Source organism: Phocoena phocoena, chromosome 6, assembly GCF_963924675.1.
Source record: "Phocoena phocoena chromosome 6, mPhoPho1.1, whole genome shotgun sequence".
Taxonomy (NCBI): Eukaryota; Metazoa; Chordata; class Mammalia; order Artiodactyla; family Phocoenidae; genus Phocoena; species Phocoena phocoena.
Window position 1 is genome coordinate 34,454,386 of NC_089224.1, and position 14,915 is coordinate 34,469,300.

At 56.1% G+C, this 14,915-nt stretch overlaps 2 protein-coding genes across 2 annotated transcripts in view; one reads left to right on the forward strand and one right to left on the reverse strand.

The window, feature by feature from the left end:
* Positions 1–2,338: 2,338 nt before the first annotated feature.
* ENHO (energy homeostasis associated) lies at positions 2,339–2,569 on the forward strand. The gene has a single exon (XM_065878734.1). The coding sequence runs from the start codon at positions 2,339–2,341 to the stop codon at positions 2,567–2,569; it is 231 nt and encodes a 76-aa protein (XP_065734806.1).
* A 470-nt stretch (positions 2,570–3,039) lies between these two features.
* The window catches only part of DNAI1 (dynein axonemal intermediate chain 1), a 61,156-nt gene continuing 49,280 nt past the window's right edge, over positions 3,040–14,915 (reverse strand). The window contains exons 14-20 of the mRNA XM_065878735.1: positions 11,426–11,515; positions 11,209–11,296; positions 10,541–10,620; positions 9,195–9,343; positions 8,990–9,089; positions 6,355–6,540; positions 3,040–3,371 (exon numbers count right to left, since the gene is read on the reverse strand). Of these exons, the coding sequence (XP_065734807.1) occupies positions 3,273–3,371; positions 6,355–6,540; positions 8,990–9,089; positions 9,195–9,343; positions 10,541–10,620; positions 11,209–11,296; positions 11,426–11,515 (792 nt within the window). The 3' untranslated portion in view covers positions 3,040–3,272. The remainder of the gene's footprint in view (positions 3,372–6,354; positions 6,541–8,989; positions 9,090–9,194; positions 9,344–10,540; positions 10,621–11,208; positions 11,297–11,425; positions 11,516–14,915) is intronic.

Below are 14,915 nucleotides of genomic sequence, written 5' to 3' on the forward strand. Positions count from 1 at the left end.
TTTCTCTTAGGAGAGGTTCTAGGATGGAGGAGTCAGGAGCTTCTAGGATGGAGGGTCATGCCTGGTCCTATTCCAGCCAGGGCTGAGCCATCCCTCGGAATACCCCATTCCTCTCTGTCCTAGGCTCCCCCATAGCAGGGTAAAGTACAAACCCCTGACCAGTACTGGGTGGGAACTCAATAAATGTGTCAAAACAACTTATGTTGGCAGAGCTGCTCACACCTCCTGGGGCCAGGGAATGTGGAACCAACTACAGACCCTCTGAAGTGGGGATGCAGAGTCCACACCCAGGTGGGAGTGGACGTGCGGGAGTATAGGGCACTTCCAAGACCAGGAGGTTCGGTCTCCTCCCAGATGTTGTATCCCAGTGCCTCCCTCCAGATGATGGGGACAGAGACCTCTCGCAGATATGGAAGTGTGGTCTCCTGGTAGAGGGGTACGGCGACTCTGGCCTTTCTCAGATGTTGGGTGTGCAGATCTTCCGGGTGTTGAAAGTGCAAGAAATCCCCTCAAGTAGGTGGGCCCCGCCCCCTTCCCCCCAGTGGAGGGATCCACACTGAGTAGCCCCTTCAGCCCTCTTCCCGCCCCCGCCCCGCCTGCACAAGGGGCGGGCCAGTCTACACACCGGCGTACAACCAATGGCAAGGGAGCCTGGCACGGCCAGCCAATTAAATGGCGGCAGCTGCGAGGGATGGCTCCTCCTCCGACAGGCCGCCGGCCGCTGGCCTCCGAGAAGGCGGGGCTCTTTCCCTGTTTTTGCTGCCGGTCGAGCCTGGCCGAGCCCAGCCGGGAGACCAGTCGAGCCCAGCCGAACGTAGCCGAACGCAGCCGAGCCCAGCCGAGCCCCGCGCCCAGACGGCCGCCGCCGCCCGAGCGCCGCCGTGCGAGCAGGCGAGCGGCCTCGGCCGCGGAGGAGGCGCCGCCCCAGGGGGAGGAGGTCCCCGCTCGCCGCAGACCGCCCGCGGCAGAGGCCGCCCCGGTCGCGCCGCCGCGGGAGCGGCCGGCGGAGGCTGCGCTGCCCAGGGGGAGGGTCGGGGGGAGGGGAAGTCACCCCTGCCCGCCTCCCGCTGCTCCCCGCCCGCAGGCTCCCGAGCAGCAGTCGGCGCACTGCATCCCGCTGCCCCGGACCCTCCCGCGGGCGCGCACCGGGCTCAACTCAGGTAAGAGGGGCCCTCCCACCACGGGCATGGGGGGCGTTGAAAACCAGAGACGGAGATGAAGAGACATAGACACACACGGAGACAGAGACACAGCCGGGGAGAAAGAGACACACACACAAAGACAGAGACACACAAGAGACCCACAGAACTACAGAGACAGACCGCACGGAGAGGGGATAGAGACACGTCCACGGGGACAGACGGACACACAGCGGGGAAGAAAGAGAGACGGAGACACAAGAGACCCATACACACAGAGACAGGGAGAAAGAGACACACAGAGACTGATACAGAGATACACAAAGAAATAGACTGGGAGAGAAACGAGACACAAGAGAGACCCTTATAGACTCAGAGATGGGGACACAGAGAGAGACAGATATAAAGAGAGCTACAGAGAGACAGACAGGTACACACGGAGGTGGGTATACAGAGGCAGAGGCACAGATCCAGGCAAGGGAACCAAGGGACAGAGTAAGGGCCAGACACACAGACACATGCACCTGACCTGGAGAGACAGTCTCACAGAGAGGTGCACCTAGGTACACAGTCTTAGATAACACAGACCCACACATGCCTGCCAGGCCTCCACAAAGTTCCCTCCGTGTGAGCTGGTGCCTCTCCGGTCTCCTGGGCTGGCTGGCTGGAGTCCTGAGTCGGGGGAGGTGCCCAGGCCACACCGAAGCTGGTCACAGTGCCCATCCTTCAAGGCCTTGGTCTTCCTCAATCCCACCCACTCACACAGTTCTTCTGAGGGCTGGATGGTCAGTGGGCAGGGCCAGGCCATGCCCACTGGTCAAAAGGAGAATGAGTTACAGGCTGCCTAACGCAGCTTCCCCACAGTAGCCACACCCCCATCCAGGTGCCCAGAGCCAGGTGTTGGCTCTGTGGGGTACTGAGGCCTGCTGGGAGGCCAGAGGTGTGGGAGCGGGCTGTCTTCCCTACGCCTCTCCTCCTAGGCCTAACCCCACCCCTTCCTCCTCACCACCCTTTGCCTTTGCTCTGTACCCCCCACAGGCTGAGAACTGCAGGCGGACGTCTTCACTGTCCGGGAATCATTGAGTGTGTGGACAGGACAGCCTCCTTGGAAGGCCGGCTATACCGGAGTCCCGCCTCGGCATGGGCCTTGCCATTGAGGCAGCTTCTCAGTCTGTGCTTGTCTGAGGGTGCTGCCCGTCATGGGGGCAGCCATCTCCCAGGGGGCCCTCATCGCCATCATCTGCAACGGCCTCGTAGGCTTCTTGCTGCTGCTGCTCTGGGTCATTCTCTGCTGGGCCTGCCACTCCCGTTCTGCCAACATCGACTCCCTCTCCGAATCCAGTCCCAACTCCAGCCCTGGCCCCTGTCCTGAGAAGGCGCCCCCGCCCCAGAAGCTCAGCCATGAAGGCAGCTACCTGCTGCAGCCCTGAAGGCCCTTGGCCTAGCCCGGAGTCTGGGACTTAAGTCCACCCCACTTGGAACCTGGAATCGGGATCCCAGGGTCCAGCCAGCCTGGGGTCCAGAACTCAGAGTCCAGCCTATCTGGAGATGGACCCAGCAGCCCAGAGTCTGGTCGGCCTGGTTCCAAGAGGGGCTCTGCTGGCCCTCGGTAGACAGGCCTGGGGTGGGGGATTCATGAGTTGGTGCTAGGGCCAGGGCCATCTGGACTTTGCTCCATCCCAGTGGTCGGGGCTGGGTCCACCAACCCCTAGGCCAAGCGCCTCCAGGCCCTCGAGGTTGGGGAAGCAATCCATGGCAATAATGGGAGGGTGTCCAGGCTGGGCCCCTTCTCTGGTCCTCCTACTGTTTGCTGGATAATAAATGGAACAATGGCTCTACCTGAGATTTTCTCCTCTTCCTGGGGGCCTTGCTGTAGCAAAATGAAAGGTTGTGGGTGGGCTTCCAGACACAAGTTTATTTGCACAGAGAAGGAAGGGGTAATGGTGGTTGAGGGCCAAGTCCTGGGGTGAGGTGCTGGGACCAGGGATGGAGCAGGGTGCTAAGGGCAGGTGCTGGGACCTGATCAGGGGTGTGGTCGCACACATACTGGGTGCTAAGCCTGGGCTGCGGTACCAGGGTCAGGTGCTACAAGTACGGGGTTCAAGACTGGGGCCAGGCCCTGGGGCCAGGCCCTCAGGTCTTGGGTTTTACTTCCCTCACCAGGTTCAGCAGTTTGTCCAGTTTTGCGATCTCCACAGCTGGACCCTTCTGCACTTCCTGGCCCTTCTTTTCCTGGTGAGAAGGGAAGTACACATGGGGGAGGAATGGTGAGGGATGGGCCACCTCACTCTACTTCCCAGCACCACCTCCTGTGCCCAGCTTAGGCAGCTGTGCCATGCCTCTCTCCTGCCCAGTTAGATTCCGGACCCCTGCCTGCCACCCCCAACCCCCCCGGAGGATCCTTCCCCATCCCAGGTTGGGTGACAGGGGCCCAGCTGAGGCCTGCAAGAGACATCCAGCTGTGTTTCTGAACCTCACATCAACATAGGATCCTTATGCTGGGAGGAGTGGGGGAAGCCGGGAAGAGCTGTAGCCCAGGGCCTCTACCTGTTGGGAGCACCCTTCCCACAGGAAGGTCCCTGGCTGAGTCCTAACACGGAGCAAAGAGGTGTGTGTTTGTGGAGGGAAAAGAGTGTGGACAAAGCCACAGGCGCCCTCACCTAGTACTGTTACCTAGCACTTTCAGGTCAGGTTGGGAGTGGGGTACCGTTTGGGGCCAGGCCCGCTATGTCAGACATACCCAGGGTGGGGGCAGGTGTCAGGAGACCCAGGAGGGCTGATGGGATATCCCGTGTGATTCCAGATGTCCTTGGCTGGGACTGTCCCTCAGAAGGGCGGGTCCTGAATTTATGACCCCTCACCCCTGCCTACAGGGTACTCTAATCCTTTAGCTGGTAAGCTGGGCCCTGAGAAAAAGAGAGCTGGGACACTGGGGTATGTGTCACTCAGGCCCTGAGAGCTCCCTGGCAGACCAGCACCAGTGCCATCCTCCCTTCTGTCCAGGCGGTGGGGTGTGGGCTAGGCTGGGGCAGCTGCCATTTCCTGCCTTCCCTTTGTGCCCGGGCCCCCGCCCTCTCAGCCACCTGTGCCCACTGCTCACTGGCACCTGCCCCAGCCTTGCCTGCTGAGGGCCCAGCGTGGATCTGGCCCGGGCTGTGAGGTGGGAGGAGAATGCAGGGCCAGCAGGCCCCTTCCTGGCCCCATCTTGGCTGCTGCCACCCTGTGGAACTCAGATTTCCTCCTGGTGTGACCTCTGCGCCTGTTCCCAAATCTGTCTCCCCTTCCCCATGCGGCCCAGTGCCTTTGCCACTCCCTGGCTCACGTCTGCATTCCTGAGGCAGAGGACAAAGATGTCTTTTTCTGTCTCACCCCCCCTCTCCCTCCCAAATTAACCTCGTGTTCTCTTGCCCTCACCTCATCTCCTGAGAGTCAGGAGATCTGGCTTTTAGTTCCAGCTTTGTCATTAACTCCCTATATGACTTTGGGCAAGTTCTGCCCAAACTGTTTCTATCTATACTGCAGTTGGGGAAAGTAGGCCTTGACCTTTGACAAGTTGGGCTCTGACACCAATCCTGGGAAGCTCCTTGGGCTGGGAAGTCGGGCCTCTGTGGCCAAGCCCTCTTGGGAAGATCAGGGAGACTGCAGCCTGCAGAGAGGGGCGGTAGGGATGCCCAGAGGACTTCCTTTGGCCCGAATCACTTGGCTGCTGATAGAGTCAGGTGGCGATTTCACAGGAACTGCCAATCCACCCAAGAACTAGCCCCCAGCTATCACCTGCTCAGGTCCTCTGATTCCCAGGTACCCGTGTCCTCAGGTCCTCAGAGATATAGATGCTGAGCATTGCTCTGAGAGGAGCTGGGACTGTGGGAGATCCTTGCATCCCTGGGTCAAAGTGGGCAGGGCAGGCCCCCACCCAGATCTACTGCCTTCAAGGTGTGATGGTCATACCCCAGCCCCAAGGGGTCACCACCATCCCTCCCACAGGGCTGTCCAGCTCTCCTAGCTCAAGCCTGGGTTTCTCTCCTCACTAAATTAAGAGCAGATTTTATCTGTTCCACAAATTATACTGCCTTCTTCCCCCCTCCTTGAGGCCAGCTAGCTGGGCCTAGCAGAGTTTTAGACCACACCCACCCCCCCTACCCCCCATCCCATCCCATCCCATCCCACCCCCAGCCCACCACAGCCTCTGGGCCACAGCTGCAGGCACTCAGCAGCCTTCTGAGTATTTATAGCCAAGTCCACCCCCTCCCCCAGTTGGCTACAATTACAGGCCTGGCCAAACTCCCAGCCCTTGCCTCCCTGGCCCTAGTGGGGAATAGGCCAGGCTGGCGCGGGAGGGTTAGTGCGGTGGCCCCTGCCTTGGTAGGGGCACCGGGGGGCAGGTGTCAGCAGTTGAAAGAGACAGGCCCCTGCCCTTGCCTCAAACTGCAAGTAAATGCCTCAAACTGCAACCAGGGGGTACAGTCATCAGGGCAACATGGCCCAGCTCCGGCCCAGCTCTGATGCTGGCCCAGAACCTGGCAGGAAGCAAATTCCATTTTCTCTCCTAGCGCCCAAATGGACAGGACTGGGCTCTAGGTTTTTGGACGCTGGATTTTTAAGTTGGACCTTTGGGCGCTGGATTCTAGGGCCTGGGTTCTTAAGTCTGAATTGGGACTCTGAGAGCTAGACTTCGAGGTCATGGCTCTGGGCTTGGTGGCCTGTATTCAGGGCCCTTGGGCTCTGGGCAGGGCCTCCGGATCATTAGAGATTCCAGAAAGGAACCAGAGCTCAAAAGGAGGACCGCCTAGCTGCTGACCTAGTTACCCTCCTCATGGCTCATTTCCTACTTCCCGTGTGGACCCGGAGCTCCCAGTTCAGAAGCCCTGTGCGAGCCCAGCCAATGAAGCAGAAACTAAGCCTCAAGCCCCTACCTGCATGACACCAAACAAGCCAATGATGCCCGTGTGCTTCCCCCAGGCTTCGGGTCCTCATAGTCACCTGCTTACCTGATGTCTCCACCTGGGGGCCCCACAGGTAACTCAGATTCAGCATGTCAGAACTGATCTGTCTCCTGCTTCTCCTGTGCTCCTCACTTGGGCAATGACACCACCCTTACCCTGGGCCCCCAAAGCCAGAAACCTGGGGGCCACCCCCTGGCTCCTCCCCTTTCTCTCAACCCCCTGCCATCCTGGAGACTTTCTCTCATGGCAGCCCAAACTCCCCAAAACCGTACCTTCGGCATCTTGCGCAAATTGGGTGAGAGCTTGAGGCAGGTGACGTGCCCACGATCATCGCCCACAATGATGATGGGGTGGATGGGGTTGAACTGCACGTGGGTGAGCTTGTTCTTCTTTTGGGCCACCACAGGCTGGTTGCATATGGCCTCGTACTTGTTGATGGACAAGTCAAACACGTGGGTCTGTGAAGAGGTGGGTGTCAGCACACTCGGGGAAATGAGACCCCTGTTGCTCACCTCAGCGTAACTGCCCCTGAACTTTCTGGGGAAAGTCGACAGAAGCCTAGGCAGTGTGAGAGGCAATTTGTGTCTCTGTTTTTCCTGTGGTTGAGGGAATGGGGATAAAACGTTTAGGAAAAAATTTAAGTCTATGCAGAATTAACAGTAAGAGCAGCTGCCATTTATGGAGCACTTACTATGTACTAGACTCTGGGCAAGCATGTTACATGGTTGCATCATCGAATTATAATCCTCACAGCCACTCTATAAGGTAGGTTCTGTTATTATCCCCATTTTATAAATGAAGAGAAAGAGGCTCTTAAGGCTAACTTGCCAGTAAGTGGCAGAGCCAGGTTTTCTACCAACTAATATATGTCAGGTGTTCAGACAGTGCATGTCATAAAGGTGCTCAACAGGGACTTCCCTGGTGGCGCAGGGGATAAGACTCCACACTCCCGATGCAGGGGGCCCAGGTTTGATCCCTGGTCAGGGAACTAGATCCCACATGCATGCCACAACGAAGAGTTTGCATGCCACAAATAAGGAGCTGGCGAGCTGCAACTAAGGAGCCCGCCTGCCACAACTAAGACTGGGTGCAACCAAATAAATAAATATAAAATAAAATAAAACTGTTTTTAAAAAAAACGGTGCTCAATAAATGTTTGATCTTATTTTTACCACATCCTAAGTCCAAACCATTAGCAACTCTTGCCTAGACGACTGTGGCAGCATCCTAACTGTTCTTCCTGCTTCAGCTCTTGCCTTTCTATCATCCATCCTTCATGTAGCAGCCATACTTACCTTTAAAAAATCTAAAATCCTCCAATAGTCTCCCTGGGCACTCTACATAAAATCCAGATGTGCTTACTCTAGATTCTGCACTGTCTGCTCTCATCTCAGGCTCTCACCCCTTTGCCTACTAGCCCCCAGACACCCTACCTGCCTGTTTCTTAAACCCTTCCAGCTAATTCTCCCCTCAGGGCATTTGCACTAGCTGTTCCTCTGTCTGGAATGCATCCCCGCATCTTCACCTGGCTGGCTCTTTCTTGTGACGCAGCTCTCAGCTTGAATGTCACCTCTTTAAAGAAGATTTCCCTGACCACTCTATCTAAGAGACCACCGAGTCCTTTTCTTTTACATCACTCTCTCTCGTTTTAAAGATATAACAGCATTGTGAAGGTATAACTCACATACTATAAAATTTACCCATTTAAAGTATACAATTCCTCTTTTTTAGTATATTCACAGTTATGTAACCATCACCACAACCAATTTTAGGACATTTTCATCACCCCCAAAAGAACCTTATACCTATTACCAAGTCATTCCCCATTTTCTCCCAGCTCCTCTAGCCCTAGGTAGCCACACATCTACTTTGTCCCTATAGATTTGCCTATTCTAGACCTATATAAATGGAATCATACAATGTTTGGTCTTTTGTGACTGGCTTCTTAACCTAAGCATTTTTCAAGGTTCATTCATGATATAGCATGCATCAATACTTCATTCCTTGTTATTACTGAATAATACTCCTTGTGGATATAGCACCTATTGTTTACCCATTCATCAGTTGACAGACATTTGGGTTGTTTCTACCTTTTGGCTGTTATGAATAACGCTGCTACAAACATTGGTGTACATACGTCATCCTCTTTTAATCTCTGCCTAGCACTTGACTCTATTGGGGGTTTTGTTGTTGTTCCTTTTGTCTCTTTCCCTTTACTGGAATGTAAGTTCTGTGACAGCAGGAACCTGAATCACCAGGCCCTGGCCTGGAGCTGGGAACCACAGTTGACCCTTGGTTACGCATTTGTTCAGCAAATAGATGACTGACTCGAGGGTGATGCCTTAATCACTATATTCTTTTCTGGTAGGTGCTTCTCAGTTTATATCAAAGTCCAAAAGGAAAATGTACTGCAGAAGAATTTCCTCACAAACTGTTTCTGAACTTTCACCAACTCTCATTGTGGCATAGATCCCCTTCCATCTCCCCTTCTCAGACTCAGCTTGCACACTCCCAGGGATGGGGACCTTGTTGCCTTTTAGACACTATTTCCATCACAGATCAACTCTGGCTCAGAAGTTTTTCCTTACATCAGGTTGGCACCTGCCACCCTGTAGCTCCCTCCCCAGGGCCCTCAGAGAGGATAACTGCTCCTCATGGCACCTTAAACCCCAGAGTGCTCTCTCCTTCAAGGTGAACAGCCCCACTCTCTCCTCCAGGCCTCATGGGATGAATGATCCCTCTTTTGACAGGGCCCTGGGTGGCCTGGCCCTTGAGGATACACAGTCCTTATGTTCTGCCTTCCCCCACCTGACCTGGGCATGGCGTGGGCTCTCCAGGAGGGAGACCTTGAGACAGCTCATCCTACCTTCAGTAGGGAGTCAGCTGGGTCAGGAAGGGGGCACTCACCTTCCCATTGGTGGTGACTGCTGCAAACACAGTGGAAGAGTATGGGGCCCAGGCCACGTCGCCCACGGCTGAATTTAGGTCATAGATGAACATCGGGGTCCTGCAGTGGGGAGGGGTGGAAAGCTCAGGGCACAGAGGGCTTACGGTGCCAGAGCCCCGCCGGCCCAAGCCCAGGGTGGCGCCTGGGGGAGGGCAGGCCCCTCACTTGATGGTGTGGTCCCAGATCTTCACGGTCCAGTCGGAGCTGCAGGACATGAAGACCTTGGTGTGGTAGGGGTTCCAGGACACAGCATCCACTGCCATGCTGTGGGCGTCATAGGTGCTGAGGAACTGGCTGGAGTAGGATTTGGAGCACTGGGGTGAGGGTGGGGAAGCGGGGTTCAGGAGTGAGAGAGGTCAGCAGCCACCACTTCCCTGGGGGCCCTGGAGGGTCAGACCCTGAGATTCCTCTTCTGTCCTCGCCCCACATCACTGTCACAGCTGGGCTGTGGCCAAGCTCTCGGCTGCATTTCTCACCCTCAAAGCAACCAGAGAGAAAGGAGGGGCTTAAGGGGCTGGGCAGGGGAGTCTTCCTGGAGGGTGAGGGAAGTCTGCCCAGAGCATTCCAGGCCTGGCAGAAAAGGCCTTCCCTCCCTGAACCCAGGCAGAGCAGGTGTAAGGGGCCCTGGGGGAGGTGTGGTGTCTCGCCTGTGTCCAGACCAAGGCCTGCGTACAGGCAGACAGAGCGCTGGATCCACCTGCATGGACAGAAGCCTTGCAGCAGTGATAAACATCCCACCTTGCCCAAGTGAGAGCAAGTACAGAGCCTGGAGCAAGTCCCAATCTCACGATTTCTCATTCGGTTTCTTGCCCTGACCAGCAGGCCCCTCACACCCTCCCTCCAGGAGACTGAGTGGCCAACTAGCCTCTTCCTCTCTCCCGCACGGCCACTGGGAGGGGGGTGGGGGTGGGGACCTCTTTTGCATTCAGACCAGCTCTGCCTGGGCCTCAGGGGCTCCGGGAGGCAGCCTGTAATTAACATTCTGAGTCTCTGAGCCTAAGAAAAGCTTGCGGCAGAGCTATTTCTGGGTGGATGAAGGTTCAGAAGGAGGTTCACCTACTAACACTGAGACTTGGCAGAAACTGGCCCTGAAGTTCCATCCTGCTGCCGGCTGGGATGAACCCGGTATTCAGAGATAAATTTTCTTGTTACCTGGCCTTGGAAGCTCAGCTCAAGTTCAGATCTCCTCCAGGAAGTCTCCCCAGAATGTTCCAAGCCCCCCAACCTCCCCTCCCAGCTCTACCTCCTCCACTCCCAGGAAGGGAGCAGGACCCAGAGGGAAGGATGCTGGGCTGGGCCAAAGTCACCCTCTAGATTCTCCATCCCCTTTCCTGCACTCAGCCACTCTTCCCGCCACCCAAGCAGGTCAAGAAATGCATTCTCTTCCCACAAGAAGCCTTCCAGAACTGAGGAGCCCTAAGATCTGTCCGAATAGGGTCTGTTGAGAACGATAAGCTCCCAGGTCTAAGAGGCCCTGTAAGGAGCTAGCATTGAGGGCAGTGCTGCCTCACCTTGTAGATTTTCCCCTCCTCTGTGCCCACTAGGAACAGGTAGTCGATCTCTTTGTGGAAGTCAAAGGCAGTGCCACAGCCTTGGGAGAAGAGCGAACAGCTTTAGGCCAGTTCTGGGAGGGAGGCTCCCAGCACCTCCTCTACCCAGGATGGCCTGAGCCCAGGTGCTTGTGAGGGATGGCTGGGGCCAGCCAGGCAAACAGAAACTGGGTCTCTGGCCTGCAGCTTGTCCCGGGCAGTTAGGACTCTGCAAACGGGCCAGGGCTTCTGCAGACAGGAATGAGGCCCGGATAAACAAGGCAGGGATTGAGTTAAACAGGGTCAGGGTCAGGGTAAACAGGGACAGGGTCTGCAAACAGGGATATGGTCTGTGCAAACAGGGTTCTAGTCTGCATAAACAGGGGAGGAATTGAGTAAACAGGGAGAGGATCTGGGTAAACAGGGACCTGATCTGCATAAACAGGGCTGGATCTGCATAACAGCACCCAATCTGCATAAACAGGGAGGGTCTGCAAATGGCCAAGGGCTGGGTGCACTGGGCCAGGCTTTCTCATTACCTCCGGTCAGGCACAAGTGGAGGCACGGTGCGGCAGAAAGAGGGAGGACCAGACACCTCATGGGCTGGGGTGACGTGGCCAGGCGTGGATGTGAGGGGCTGGGGCTCTTACCCACTGTGTGTATCTGCAAGCCCTCGAGACCCTCGGTCGTGCTGTCCTCCACCTTCAGCTTGATGACATCTGTGTGAACCAGCTCGCTCTGCAGTCACACAGGGAGGGGGAAACACATGGGTGGGGCCGGACCGGCAAGGTTGGGGGTCCCTCTGTCATTCATCTCCCCCCACTCCCTATCTCCACCCCTGCATGACCCTTTCTGGGAAACAGGCACCTTCACGAGCGTCCAAGACACGATCCTGCCATCAGATGATACAGAGAAGAAGTTAAGGTTGTGGTCCATGTCATCCTTCTGCCACTTGACCTGAAACATCCCAAACTGTGAGCTCTAGGGTGTTGGGTTAGGGCCCCTCAAGAACCCATCTGAGGTCCAGAAGCCAGTTCCGGGAGCCCATATCCCAGAGTCCCCTGATTTCCCCGCCCTCCCTCCTTCCACTCATTCCTCTCTCCCTGAGCACCCTGAGGTAACAGGCCAGTCGGGGCACTGCCCAGTGTCCGGGCTCAGCACTGGACATGCCCGTTTCCTCCCTGGGTTGAGTTTTAGGAGCCCAGTTGTAAGAAGGCAGTGGCTCTGGGTTTGACCTCCTTACAGGGCCTGGGAAGGACAGAGCCCATCAACCAGCTTCCTCATTTACAAAACAGGAGCCATAATAGCATGGGCTTGTTGTAAGGAATAAATGAAACAATGAGTGTGAAGCCCTTAGGTCAGAACATTGCAAATATGAAGTGTTCAATAAATATTATTAGCTGATATCCTCAGTATTACCATCATGCTAGGAATCAGGGTGGCAAGGCTCTTGGGAGGCTTTTTCCTGCTTCCTTGGGCAGTGGGGAGGAACAGCCTCCCTCCACCACCCTCCCCATCCAGGCTTGGCCTTTCTCTAGGCGGCTCTCTTCTGTTCCCAACTTCACTTCACCACTAGCCCCTGCTTCCAGAATCTTGCTCCCAGATCTCAGATGTGAGCTGCATTTCCCCATCTGCAAATTGGGGTTAATAATCCTGCCCCACCCATCTTCTCTGGGCTGGAAGCAAACATATGCGAAAGTGTTTGGGAGACAGAGCTGTTGTCTTATGAAGACGACACGCTTGAGGCTCAAGTTTCTGTTGCCAGATGTGGAGGCCTGGCCAAGCCACGTCTGGGAGAGCTGGGGCAGGGCTGGGTGCCCAGATCTTTCCACCCTCCAGTTCCCTCCAGGCCTCCTGTGCTGGGGCCACTGTCCCTTCCCCCTGTCACAAGCAGAGGCCCAGTGAGGGAGGACAGGAACCCAGGGCTGCTGCCTGTAACCACAGTTGTCACCTGGCCCTTGAGGGGTGTGTGTAGCGGGGAGGGGATTGCTCTTCCGGGGCCATGCCCCAGGCCTGGCTGGTCAGAGCTGCAGGAGGGCAGACCCAGTCCTGCCAGGGTCTGTCTGGGCAGGCTGCTCTTTTGTGCTTTCACTGGGGGGCCTAGAGCACCACAGAGCTTGTGAGGCACAAGTCAGAGCAGCCCTGATGCTGAGACCGCTTCCTCTTCTGTGTAAAGGCAGTCCCTTTAAAGGGGGGAGGGGACAGGGGGTGTCAAAGGCCAGGCTGTAAGAGGCGCGAGGGAGCTGCCAAGGGAAGTGTTTAATGAGCGGCCACCAGCGTGCACGGAAATTGTATTTCACACCCCACTTAGCAGCCTGATGCCCAGCTGGGGGGTGGTGTGTGTGTGTATATGCAAGTGAGCCATGTACGTGTGTGTGTGCGCGTGTGTGTGCAAGTCACACACGTGCTCCTGGGGTCCAGGTGGGAGGGTAGGAATAAAGAGGGCCAAGAGGGGGCAGGTGGAAGTGGGGTTAAGACAATGCATGAATGCCCAGGAAGCAGGTGGTAGGGAGGAGACGGAGGCCTGTTTCACCGATTCCTTCTCTTTTGCCTTATCTGATTAGGGCAGGAATGTTTGACCCCAGGGATCTGCTCATATCCTTCCTGCCCCCTTCCCTTCCCCGGTGTAGCACAGAATATATATACACACACACACACCCTGCAGAGTGTCGTGGCTGAGGCTTCACAGCGGGGCCTGAACAGGGCTGCACTCTCCTTCGGACAGACGGTTCTCTCCCTGGCTCCAAAACCTTCCATGGCTCCCCGCTGCAAACGGAACAAAGTCCGTCTGCCCCCAGCCTGGCATCTGAGATCTAAAACAACCTATCTCGTTCCTCCCAAGACACAGTCCTGTTGAGAAGGACTTAGACTCTGATGTCTCTGACACCTCATTCATCAGCCTGGCTCTTCTTCAAGCTCCAGGATATACAGTCAACTGCCAGTAGGACATCTCCTCCTCTGGCTTCTTATATTAACTTCCGGCCAGAAATCCATGGATTTCCTATTGGGTCCCCCAAGCCGGAGTCCCAGGCACCGTCACCAATTTTTCCTTTTCCCCATATCCAATCAGTCATTTCCTGTTCATGATTTGACTGCCTCGACAGCTCTCAACCCTACCTCCTCATTTTTATCTCCACTGCCCCTGTTGTAGCTCAGGCTTCAAGATCTCTCATGCTGTGGCCAGAGGACATCTCCGAGACACTACCTGACTGTGGGACTTCTCTGCCCCAAACCCTCTGATGGTTGGGCAGGGATTTTCAAACTCTGCCGGGACAAACTCTTAGGAGCCTTGTGAAAGTAGCTCAGGGGACGCGGGGAGTGGTAACAGGGGACCCTCAAGCAATCAGGCCCCTGACCCTACCAGAGCAGCCCCACTCTCATCTTATTCATACATCGGGCTTCTGTACCGACACTTCATTTGAGACCACTAACGTGCAAAGTCCAAGCTTCCTACTTGCTAGAGAAGCACACTCACGACTGAGCTCAGGAGTCCCTGACGCTGAGCTCCACGCGGTGTGTTGTTGCCCAGCAGGCCCCTCTGCTTGCCTGTGTCTTTCCGGTGCACGCGCGACCCTTTTGTACCCTTCTTCGTCTAACGAATACTTCCTCATTCTTCACGATTCAGCTTAGGTGTTCCTTCCTTTAGGAAGACCTCCCTGGCCCTCTGGCCCCTGGTCCCCATCCCAGACAATCTGGACAGTCCTCAGCGCCCCCATGAGCCCTCCTTAGCACACTCCGTATCCTGCTCAGCTGTGGCTGCCGTATCCAGACACCAAGCCCTGAGCATCCTCAGCTCCTAGAGGAGAGAACAGGCAGGAGTTGATGAATGAATGGATGAATGAAGAGGCAGGGAGGGAATGAGAGCGAAAGAAGAGAACGGGAAGTCATTAAAGGAGTGAGAGGCAGGCCCCTCCCATGTCGCAAGCCCTGATTCCAGCCAAGAACTCTGAGTCTTCGGTTTTGCAAAGGCAGCAGCCCTGTTTTCCTGACAGGATGGTGGGAGAACAGAAGGCCACCCCGTCCAGTGTCCCTGGCACCCGCCCAGTGAAGGGGAAACTGTGTCTCCTGCACACCCTACTTCTCTCTCCAACCCGCGATTTGATTCAGAGAACAGAGTAGACTGGGAGTAGGGTAGCTGGCCTTGGCCCCTCGCCCTCTCCTGGGCTTGAGGAGGATAGTCAGGCCACCTGGAGATGCTCCGTGCTTGGCCCTGGGCTGTCTGGCCGTACTGGGAAAGCCGGGCCGGGGCTGGTGCTGGTTCAGTTTGATCAAAGCAAGTCTTTTCTCCTCGCCCTGGGCTTTAAAGTCTCTGCAGACACCCTCCCCGTGTCTGGAGACTTCTGCGGGCCTGGACGCG

What these genes read in the sequence shown, in the direction of transcription:
- ENHO (XM_065878734.1), top strand. Translation starts at nt 2,339, where the DNA reads ATGGGGGCAGCCATCTCCCAGGGGGCCCTCATCGCCATCATCTGCAAC.